Genomic DNA, 12,086 nt, shown 5'->3' with positions numbered 1-12,086 from the left:
CTGCCCCAGTGAACTGGAGTAGTTTTAATGACATTTATTTGGCAATGGGACTCTAGCAATTTAATTGTGGGCTGATTAACAGAGGGGATGGGGGTGGGGGTGGGAGAAGGAGAGAAGAGGAACAGCTGCATTAGAAGATAAATTATTTTGTGTTGGAAAGGCCTATAAGAGCCTAGTCTTTATGTTCTGAAACAGGAAAAAAGAAGAGCCCTAGAAAAGCATCACTGGATGAGGCCGCCAATGACCTTGAGATCACCCTCACCAGGAAGTCATGTGGTATGGTGAAAACAGGATCCAACTGAGACATCCGAGATCAAATTCCAACTCTCTGTTTGACTTGGAGAAGTCACAAAGCCATCTGAGTGTCCTCAGCGATACAATGGGTAGAATAATATTAGTTTGTTACAAAAGCAACCCTTCCGTTATCATTGCTGGAAACAGCCTGAATGATTACTCTGCATGTTCAGGACACATCATTGAAGTTCATCGGTAAGAATAAGAAGAGGTGGCATGGTATGGATGGAGGAAAAAGCCCTGAGTTTGGAGGTAGAGTCCTGGTGTGCTGCTGTGACCCTGGACAAGTCACTGGCCTATCATCTGTACAGTGAACCAGATGGACTCTGAGGTCCTTCAATTGACAAATCTATGATCCTTTAAGACTAGAGGGGGAAAAAAAAAAGAAAAAAGAAAGAAAAAAAAAGACCAGAGGGGGAAGGAGAAAGTGAATCGACACTGAATTCACTGTGTCCATCCATGAACTGAGAATTAGTCACATTTCATAACCCAAAGAAGGTCTTAGTGAAGAGTCAAACAGTTTAGGGGAAAAAAGAAAGAACATCAGTTGTCTCTTTTGGAAAGGAGAGCCAAGTAACGGCCATGTGAGAGGCATCATGGGTCAGTGGAAGGGGTTCTGCCCTTAAGAGTCAAGAGATCTGAGCTCACCCATTAGCCTTGAGGCCTTAGGTAGATCCCTTCCTTTTTCTAGGTCTTTGTTTTCTTCTTTTTAAAATGGAAAAAATGTTGCGTGTTTTACTTTCCTACAGGGTCATCATGAGGCAGTACTATCAAAATATGGGATAAGAGTTACTGTGGGTCCAAGAAAGAGGATCAACTTAGACCATCTAGTTTAAATGCTCTTTTGTAAGACCATAAATTTGTGTTTAAGTATTTATTTTAAAAAAAAAATCACATCTCCCATTTGTACTTAAGCACTATATATACACTATTTTGCACAGCTGACTATTTAGCAGTTATGATGATCTGTGTTGGGCATTCTGCTGTAAAACAGTAAATACACAGAAGACTCTAAAAAAATATATGGGATAAGAATAGAGACTGACCTATGAGTTCTGCTGCTAGGGTGCTTCCCAGGGAGGAAATTCCTTCTCCCAATACAAGTTTGAATCTCTGATGCAACTTCTAGTCTCAGTTGTATGAAGCCCTTAGGGTTGAATGATTTTGAGGGAGTCAGAGAAAGGACTGGAGTCTAAACCTTGTTGCTTTGAGATCTGTGTCTTTACTACATGGTCTCACTCTTTTTTTAAAAAATCCATGAGTTTATATTACAAGAATATTGAAACTATGGAAATGTGTAACTTGCCTTTTCCCCACTTTCAGTGGACATGTTCAAATTTCAGTGGGGCTTAGAATTCCAGTTAGTATAGGAGCCTCAGAGCCAAAGCAAGGAAGTAAATGGAACAACATAAAATTTCAAGGGGGTGGAGGGGAAAGAGAAAAAATAAATGTTTATTATTTGAAAATGATAAGAAAGACAAAAAAAGGAAGGAAAAGAGAAAGAGAAAGGGGAAGGGAAAGGAAGGAGAAAGAAAAAGAAGGAAAAAAGGAAAGAAATTATAAAAAATGTATAACTTTGGGGTGGCTAGGTGGCACAGTGAATAGAGCACTGGCCCCGGAGTCAGGAGTACCTGGGTTCAAATCTGGCCTCAGACACTTAATAATTACCTAGCTGTGTGGCCTTGGGCAAGCCACTTAACCCCATTGCCTTGCAAAAACTTAAAAAAAAAAGTACAACCTCCTCCTAAGGGAGATTACAAGGTCTACTACCCTGGAAGTTTTAAGTACAGAAGCAATACCTCTCTCCTCAGGGATGGCCAATGCCCAAACTAGCCTAAACCTTATTTTTTCTTCCTTCTTCTTCCTAACATTTTAAGTCCAGAGACTGCCTCTATCACCATAAATCACAGCATGATCCATACCATGAGGCACTTTGGAGAGACTGCAATCTATAGGAGTCAACATGGCAAAATGGAAAGAGCATTCCTTGCCTTTGGAGACAAAGGATATAGATTCAAATTCTGGTTCTGCCCTATTTTATCTTCTCATTTCATGCTCTCCCCCCCCCCCCCCCCAGGGTGTATTCACTCCTCCCTTGGAGCAGTAATGGATGAAACAGAAAGAAGGTTGGGCCCAAAGTCTGCAGACTCTGGCACTCATTCCTTGTGTATCCTTTAGCAAATTCCTTAAAGCTCCCTAGGCCTCAGTTTTCTCAGCTCTAAATGAAGAGGCAGGATTGAATTAAATGACCTCTACCACCTCTTCTGGATCTAAATTCTGTGTACATTCATCATATGGGTTCATCAAACTGCTAGGGAGCCTTTATAGGAAATCCACTGGGTATTCTGCATTGCCCTAGGGTAGCTCCTAACTGCAAGAGATAAAACATCATAATGAAAAATAATAATGAAAGAAAAGACACTGTCCTCCAAGGATATTGATCCTGGGCAGTGGAAGGATGTGCTGAAGTCCACCTTCTCCTAGGAGAATGACCAAGCATGATGGGATGCCATCCCAAGGGGAGAGCTTCTAGGATGGCAGTTGAAGAAGAGAAGGAGAAGTTTCTGGTGGTGTAACTTCACATATCTTATTCTCTCCTTCATTGGCAGAGCCAAGACCAGAGCAGACTGAATTTGACACCAGTGGTTTTCTCCAGGGTCTGTAAATAAAACTGGGTATAAGATAGAGACCCAGTAACTAGAACAGTAGGTTGGCACTATAAGTCCCCAGGGCCAAGATCCCAAGTTCACTCTATTTCTTTAAAGTATACTTGCCATTCAGCAACCTGAGAGCCCTGGGTCATCTAGCTGAGTTTCAGACTCCTCTCCTCCTGGGTTAAAGGAGGCAGATTACCAAGTTCTCTCTCCATCATCCCCCAACCCCTACTCACAAAGTGAAGGTACAAGTTTCAAATCGAATTTTGGTTAGGACTATTTCCTAAGAACATTGTTAAATGAAAAAGAGACATGCCCTTGCAAAATAAAATATTCTGAGTAGCTTTATGCATAGTAATGAAAATAACCAGAAATAACCTATATGACCAAGATTTGGGGAACATTAGAAAAAAAACTGCAATCTTATCAAAAAGAGCAAAAATGAAAAGTCTATATGGTGGCATAAGTGGAAAGGATCTGCCAGGTTTCAAGGCAAGGTGATTACAGAATTTGAGAGTTGGAAGGTCCATCAATGACTCTCTCATAATCAAAGGGATCCCTCTATCCTTTGCTTGAAAATTCTCAGGGAGAATGAAACCACCAACTCTAGAGGTGAATCATTCTACTTGAGGACAGTTTTAATTATTAGGAAGGTTTTCCTGCCCTTCAGAGGCCAAAAGTGACCTCAGCCATTCCTGGTTCTTCCCTCAGATTTCTCTTCATGATAGTTCATCAAGTATTTGTCTCCCTGAATCTTCTTTTCTCCAGGTTAAATAGACCTGCTTCCTTCAGTTGATCCTCATATGTCATGGCCTTTCACCACCCTGATAGCTTTCCCTCCTTTAGACAGTCCCCCGTTATCATTATTTTTCTTAAAACATGATGCTCATAATTGAACTCAACACTTGAGATGAGGTCAGACAAAGCCATAATTCAATGAGATTATCACCTCCCCATTCCTGGAAGCTCCATCCTTTCTAGCTCAGTTCAAGATAACATTAGCTTTTTTGTGACTGCCATGGAAGATTGCTGACTCAGATTGAGCTCACACATTACTGAAACACTCAAATTATTCTCAGAATAATTGTTATCTATTCATGCTTCCCCTATCTTTGGCAGGAGGAGTTGACTTTTTGTATTTATGTGCAAGATTTTACATTTATCCCTATTGGATTTTGTTACTAGATCCACTCTCAAACCGTGCCATTTCCTCCCCATATGACTTTGGATCAGTCAGAATCTTCTTGGGCTTCATTTCTTTATCTATCAAATGGAGGAGGGGGAGTTGTATTAAATGAGCTCTAAGGAAGAGGGAGGAGAAGAAGAAAGGAAGGAAGGAAGGAAGGAAGGAAGGAAGGAAGGAAGGAAGGAAGGAAGGAAGGGAGGAAGGGAGGGAGGGAGGGAGGAAGGAAGGAAGGAAGGAAGGGAGGAAGGGAGGAAGGAAGGGAGGGAGGAAGGAAGGAAGGAAGGAAGGAAGGAAGGAAGGAAGGAAGGAAGGAAGGGAGGGAGGGAGGGAGGGAGGGAGGGAGGGAGGGAGGGAGGGAGGAAGGAAGGAAGGGAGGGAGGGAGGGAGGGAGGGAGGGAGGGAGGAAGGAAGGAAGGGAGGAAGGAAAGGAGAAAGGAAGGAAGATGAATAGAAAAGTCACAGACCTATCAATCATCATATTTTGAAAACCAAAAATAGATTTAGAAGAAGCAGAGGGGAAATATGGTGCTACTGTTTTCTGAAAAACAATTTTTCTTTTTCTTTCAGTCAGAATATAGAACACTGAATTGGGGGGAGGGGTTGCAAGGCAATGAAATTAAGTGACTTGCCCAAGGTCACCCAGGTAATTATTGTCTAAGGTTGGATTTGAACTCTGGTCCTCCTGACTCCAGAGCTGCTACTCTATCCACCAGATCTTGAATTCTAAGGCAGCTAGGCGGCACACTGGAAAGAGCTGGACCTCAAGTAAGAAAGATGGGAATTCAGCTGTAGATTTGGATGCTATGTGACTCCCAGCGTCACTGAACCTCTCCCTCAGCTTTTTTCATCTCTAAAGCGGTTACAAGAATAGCATCTCTCTCCCAGAGTTGCCCTCGATAGGAAATGGTGCGCTCGCGAGGCTGTGCAAACCCTAAAACAGGAAGGAAAGCTAGGTATTGTTATGTCCCTAGATTTCTTTCATCTTCGTAGTTCAATTTAATTAATTTGTAAACAGTTAAGCGTTAAAAAGACTGTAGTTGTTTTACTTAAAATTCAGAAAAGAGAAGGAGAAGATGCGCCCGCAGGTCCGAAGAGATATCTGCCCTTTTCATTCTCTTTATTATTTGCTAATTGTTGAAATAGCCAAAAACTTTCTCTTGCCTTCACCTCTCCTTCCCAGAATGCCCTGGGTCTCTGTAACTGACTGAGAGCCAAGGTCAGAGGCTGAGCACTTCCATCCCATTTTGCAGGGGCATTGGGATGGAAGCAATTCTCAGAAGTAGTTCCATTTCTGGACTTTCTGGGGCCCTTCTGTCTGACTGGACCTCCTGCTGCTTCGACAGATGGATGAAGACAGAGGGATGAAAACTTGAAAGTCAGCTCTAGAGACTTAGCCTGGTTCTAATTCTTGTTCACCTTTAAAGTGAGAGTCAGATGACCTTTAATTTTTTTAAAGTTATCTTATTATGTGATCTTGCTATCTCTTATGTTTTAATTTTTTTCCTCTTAAGGATCTGATTTCTCTGTCAACACATTCAATTTAGATCAATGTATACCATGGAAACAATATAAAGACTAGCGAATTGCCTTGGGGGGAAGGAAGCAAGATGGGGGGGGGGATTGTAAAATTCAAAATAAATAAAATCCTTAACTAAAAGAAATGTTTTTAAATGAAATAGAGTGAGAGTCAGAGATCCCACTGTATGAAAAAGGAGCCAGACTTAGTAGAATACAGCAGGATAATGGGAATGCTGTCTAGCCCTGGGGTAGCTGAAGGAAATGTCTCAGCAGTTCTGGTTAAGAAGGCCAAGAGGGAGCGGCTAGGTGGCACAGTGGATAGAGCACCGGCCCCGGAGTCAGGGGATCTGAGTTCAAATCCAGCCTCAGACACTTAATAATTGCCTAGCTGTGTAACCTTTGCCTTAAAATAAAATTTAAGATAAATTTGAAACTAAAAATCCCACAAGGGTTTGGGGGGGGGGCAGTTGTCCCTTACAAGAACTCACATTTTATTGTCCTTTCTTTACAAAAACACTTTCCTCAAACAACCTTTACAGAAGGCGTAAGCGAGTCCCCGGCAGGTGAAGAGACGTATTCAAGGTTACAAAGCTAGCAAGACCCGGTGGTCTTGGCAAACTCTCTCTTTCCTGCACTGGGGTGGGGGAGAAGCCCCTACGGTCCCCCACAGGTACCCCCGCCCCTGAGCATCCCGGGAGGCCCGAGGGATGGCAAGGATAAAGGGCGGATCCCGGCTGAACCCGCCTCCTGGGCGGCGGGGCGCGGCTTCTGGAGGCGCTCCGCTAGCTCGGGCAGGCGGCAGGAGGAGGCAGAGGGGCGCACCGGCCCGGTCCCCCAGCCCAGCCCCTGCCTCACCTGGTAGTTATCCAGCTGCTCGTCGGTGAAGATGGTCTGCTTGTTGCCCATCTTAGGCGCGGAGCCGGGGCCCGGCCCGGCCCCGGGCTTCCATCAGAAGGGCCTGCCGGCTCTCGGGGACCCCAGCGGGCCGAGCCGCTGCGGCGCAAGAGGAGGGCCGGTGCCCGGTGCCCAAGGGCCCCCAAGGCTGCCCCCGTCCCCGATCGCCCCCTCGGGGGGCCGGAGGTCGGAGGAAGGGCTAGAAGCAGAGGCGGAGGGGCTGGAAGGGCGGGGGGCTCGGCATGCCAGGGGCGCCCTCCGGCTCCGCCCGGCGGGCAGCGGGGATGAGCACGGGCAGAGCCGGCTGCGGGGCGCGGGCCGCGGCCGCCGTGCTGGACAGCTCCCGCTCCGGCTCTCTGCGGCGCCAGCCCGGGGGGTCCGGTCCCTGCCCCGGGGAGGGAGGGGCGCGGAGGGCAGGGCCACGCTGCCCCGCCCCCAGGCTGGCCCTGGGCCAGAGCCGGCTGGAGGCTCCACCTCCGGAGGACCCGGGGGCACGGCGGTGCCAGAGGGAAGGAGAGTGCCCTGCCCCTCCCAGACCCGGCTTCTGTCGGAGCTATGGCACTCCTTCACTCTTGTTTATAAATGTTTTAAAATTTATTTAAGGCAACGGGGCTAAGTGACTTGCCCAAGGTCACACAGCTAGGTCATTGTTAAGTGCCTGAGGTTTGATCTCAGGGCCTCCTGACTCCAGGGCCGGTGCTCTATCCACTGCGACACCTAGCGCCTCCCATTCTTTTACTCTTTACTGAAAAAGAAAAGTCAACAGAAAAATCAGAAGGTTGCTTTCACATACAATCCTCTCTTTCTGTCTCCTATACACATGGAAATTTCCATTTTTTTGGTATTTGATAAATTAATTTTCTTTCCTATCTTATTATGGATGCAGAAGCTGAGGCAAACAGAGTGAAGTGACTTGCCTAGGGACACACGGGGAGGATCACCTAGTAACTTCTAGAATACCAGAGTCTGAAGGAACCTCAGAAATCTAGGGGTAGACTATCCCTGAGTAAGAATCCCCTCTACCACATCCCTGAGAACTAGTCATCAGCTTCTGCCTGAACACCTTCAAGCAAAGGTGAACTCATACTGCATTCTACTTTCGGTCAGCTCTGTTTATTAGGAAGTTTTCTCTTCTGTCAGAGGTCCTCAGACTTTATCAGGTCTCGAACTTCTTGGCTTTCGTTGAGCTTCCCCCCTATCCTCTATTCATTATGAGAAGAAATAAATCATAGAGTTTATCTTTCATATATATATATATATATATATATATATATATATATACATAAAAATAAACTAGATGAACAAATTTCAGTAGGACACCAGAGTTATTTAAGAAATATTCCCCATGTCCCTTTATAAGACTCTCACATCCTCGAAAGGTGCTCATACCCAGCTTGGGATTCCCAGTCTTATTTGGAATCCCTCAGAGAACGTAAGCTCCTAGTCATTGTGTCCCCAGTGCCTACCAAAATGACTGATATGTATTACTTGGGAAATTTTTGTTGTTGCTGTTGTTCCATCAAACCCAAACCAACCTTTCTGGAGATAGTCATCATGTCTATTTTCTCCAGCCCTCCCATCGACAGGGGTTAAAAATTTCCAGTTTCTTGGAAAGATGATCCCCCAGGGCCTTCCCGTCTTCTTCAGTTTACCAGTGCTCCTCCTAGATTATGGTGCCCAAGACTAAACACCATAGTGTTACTCTTGCAATGTCTCCACCCCTTGCTATTCCAATACCACCCAACTATTCACATCCTGTCTCAATTTGCCAATATATTTAACGTTATTCAAAAAAGAAAACTCTCTACTCGCAGCTGAGCAGTTAGAACCTCTAGGGAGATGGGGAAAAACCCCACCAGAATGAAGGAGGATGTTTTATTAGATTAGTCCATATGGTAAAAGTACAAATCAGGAGAGATCTGAATTGGAATCTTACTCTGAGACTCTATATTTATGACTTTAAGATAATCATTTAACTGAGACTCAGTTTCCACATCTGTGAAATGGGAATAACTTGGGCAATATCTACCTAACAAGGTGATTATGAGGGAAGTACCTGGCAAACTTTAAATGCTATAAAAATGTGAATTGTTATTCTTAGCAAAGCTTAATGGAAATATTCCTTAAGAATATCCAATTGACAGCTTCATGCCTGTATATCACCCACATTTCAAGACCCTTGCCTCTGTTCTGACAGATTGGATTCCTATGGGGCAGCTAGGTGGCATAGTGGATAAAGCACTGGCCCTGGAGTCAGGAGTACCTGGGTTCAAATCTGGTCTCAGATACTTAATAATTACCTAGCTGTGTGACCTTGGGCAAGCCACTTAACCCCGTTTGCCTTATAAAAAAACCTAAAAAAAAAATAAAACAGATTGGATTTCTATCATTATTAGATCTCTTTGGCTGATTTTGTCTCCAACCTGGATTTATAAGCTCTGGAAAATGTCTCTAGTTAGCTCCTTTGCAGCATGCTCAGTTGCTGCCATTGCTAGCAGAGGTCCAAAAGGCACTGGAACATAAAAGTATTTATTGATGATGTAATTGGCACCATGCCCTGGGCCTGGACTATCTTGATTGGTGTCTGAGCTTTCCCAACCATCATATGTAGCCAGTCTCTAACCATGCTTCACATCCCTTGAGTCATTCACTAGGAAACCAGAACCTCCACAGCAAGAGTATCTTGCCATCTGTGTTGCCACTTGTGTGTTGAAATAATCAGATTGATTCTGTGTCCTTTTTAATTGATCAATTAATGATTTTGTCCTGTAACTGCTTAAGTCATAATTCTTTGTCTCTGAACTTAGTTCAGAAATTCAGCTGGCCTGATAAGTTGAGTTTAGAAATCTAATTCTCTTGTTCTTGCCTCAAGGAGACCTGTTATTCTTGAGAGATGCAGAAGGACACCAAGGTGTCTGCTCTAGGATATTTACACCACCCTAGCTATCCTTCAGGAATGCCTTTGTTATCCAAAGAATTCTGGTCTACCATCTCTAACCTTGCAGGTGGTCTCAAACAATGAACATTTCTTAATCACAGAAGGGAAGGAGGGGGTGTCTGCTAGTCCCTCATTCCCAATTTCCAATTAATCATGTTGTGCCCTACACTTAAGTTCTGAAACCAATCATAAGGATTTCACCATTCATGATGATGAGCTATTTTAACCAATCATAACTTGTTCTCCACCTATGAAGTCCTGTTCTTTCTTCTATACTCCCTAAAATTATAAAAGAGAGCTATCTCCCTCATTTGGAATTCTTAGCTTTGCAGGGGAAACTGAAATCCCATTTATTGGTAAATTTGTGCTTTATTATAAATGAATTGATAATGCTCAGGACTTTGTGCCTTAATCTACCTTAATTTTAACTATGGTGTACCCATCATTGCATCATCTGTACCTCTCTCATTCTACTCTAAGAATAATAATCAAATCAAACCAAAGCTACTTATATTAATTCCACATTCCTGTCATTCAGACCACAAAATATATGATGTGTGTATATATATATATATATGTATGCATTTTTAATTTTTTATATATGTGTGTGTGTGTGTGTGTGTGTGTGATCTCCCCCTTTTAGAATGCAAGCACCTTGAGGGCAGGGACTGTCTCACTTCCATATTTGTACACAGGACAACCATCATGATTCCTAACACATAGAGGACACTAAATTTATTCAATTAAATAGTAAAGGAAAAAAGTCATCAGAGCCTGTATCCCTGGTCTTCTCATCCCCCTTCATACCAAAGTAGTTTGAGTCTCCCTCTTCTTATCAAGGTTACAATAGACATCTGGCAAAGTTTCTCTACCACCGGAAGGGGAGGTTAGGAACCAACAAATGGGCAACCATTTCTCTACTTAGATTCCCAGTTAATTTTAGTCATTTAGTGAAATATTTTCACTGTGATGATGAAGTCCATGTGCCTGGGCTGGCTCCTGGCTCTCCCCATGGCTGTCTTCTAGACTTCAGCCTCTCCTTTTCTTAGAAGTACCTACCTGGGGAATCTCTCAGTCATAGGCCTTTGAGCCACAGCAATCTGGGAAATGTTTTCATCTCTCCCCTTTTTACATTCTCTGTGGACTGCCTCCCCTCCTACAATCATCTGCCCCTATACAAATTGACAGAGGGGCAAAAAATGCAAATTTTTATTTTATGATTATTTAATGACTATTTTAGAATTTATATGCCTCAAATATTCACCAAGGAATGTTCTTAATTTGTTGTCCTAAATGGGTCTCACTGGATCTAGAATGTCCTGGTCCACCAGGGAGCAACCAAGCATACATCCCAATAGAAAAGAATAACTCCTTCTGATAACATTCTTTTTTTTTTAAAGGTTTTTTGCAAGGCAATGGGAGAAGTGGTTTGCCCAAGGCCACACAGCTGGGTAATTATTGTCTGAGGTCGGATTTGAACTCAGGTCCTCCTGACTCCAGGGCCAGTGTTCTATCCACTGCACCACCTAGCTGCCCCTGAAGTGCCTACAATCTTCCAGCTACAGTTCAAAGACCTTCACAAATATTATCTCCTTTGGACCTTGCAACAACCTGTGAAATAGGTGATGTTATTATTCCCACTTTATAGATGAGAAAACTGAATCTGAGAAAGGTTAAATAACTTTCCCAGAATCACACAACTAGTAAGAGCCTGGGGTTGAATTTGAACTCAAGCCTTCCTGATTGTAGGCCCAGCACTCTATCCACTGGGCCACTTTAGTGACCCTGATGATCTCTCCAAGGTTCTTCTCACTCTATGATACTTACTTTATGGGATCATAGATCAAAAATTAGAAAAGATGTCATTTAATCAAGTTTAACCCCTTTCTTTTGCTGAGGAGGAACTGAGTCTTTTAAAGTGTCCATCTAGCTAGTATCAGAGGCAGGATTTGATTTGGGACCACTAGCTTTTCCTCAATTTGTGTATCATATGTTTTTCCATTTTGAATTCATTAGGAGCAGTGTTAGCATAACAGAGAGAGTGCCTTGGTCTCACAGTCAGGAGACCTGAGAAAGAACCTTGACTATTACTAGTCATGTCTCTTCAGGAAAAACATGGCACCTCTTGGGCCTCAGTTCAGTTTTACCATCTGCAAAATGGGTATTATCATTATCACACTATCTACTTTGCCAGGTTGTTGTGAGGATCACTTGATGTAAAATTCCAGCTCAAGTACCACTTAAAGATAAAGGGTCTCTCCCATAACAGCCCTGAAAGGCAGAAACTACTGACATTAATATATCTACTTTATCCAGAAAGAAACCAATGCTTAGAAAAATCATGGTTATAAGACAAGATTGGAACCCAGATCTCCTGGTTCCAAATCCTGTGCTTTCCACCACTCTCCACTATACTATACCATACTGTAGCCTAGGAAAAAATGACCTCCCCCCACAATTTTCCACTTAGCCATTGACTTTGTAGGGACTGCAAACTCCACCAAGCTCCTGATTTTCCTAAACTTTGTATCTTTCAGAAACCCAATGCTCAGCATACAGTGGATACTGAATAAATATGCTTTGAGAAGGAGGGCCAGAAAGA

The 12,086-nt window shown here is 43.5% G+C and overlaps 1 protein-coding gene across 1 annotated transcript in view; it reads right to left on the bottom strand.

Annotated features, from left to right (window-relative positions):
• Nucleotides 1-6,577, bottom strand: part of CIB2 (calcium and integrin binding family member 2) — a 33,388-nt gene extending 26,811 nt beyond the window's left edge. The window contains exon 1 of the mRNA XM_074236318.1: nt 6,508-6,577. Within this exon, the coding sequence (XP_074092419.1) occupies nt 6,508-6,558 (51 nt within the window). The 5' untranslated portion in view covers nt 6,559-6,577. The remainder of the gene's footprint in view (nt 1-6,507) is intronic.
• Nucleotides 6,578-12,086: the final 5,509 nt, after the last annotated feature.

The sequence above is a fragment of the Macrotis lagotis genome, chromosome 4 (assembly GCF_037893015.1).
Source record: "Macrotis lagotis isolate mMagLag1 chromosome 4, bilby.v1.9.chrom.fasta, whole genome shotgun sequence".
In the NCBI taxonomy this organism is placed as follows: domain Eukaryota; kingdom Metazoa; phylum Chordata; class Mammalia; order Peramelemorphia; family Peramelidae; genus Macrotis; species Macrotis lagotis.
The sequence above is the reverse complement of the archived record's forward strand: the minus strand, read 5'-3'. Positions and strand labels throughout refer to the sequence as shown.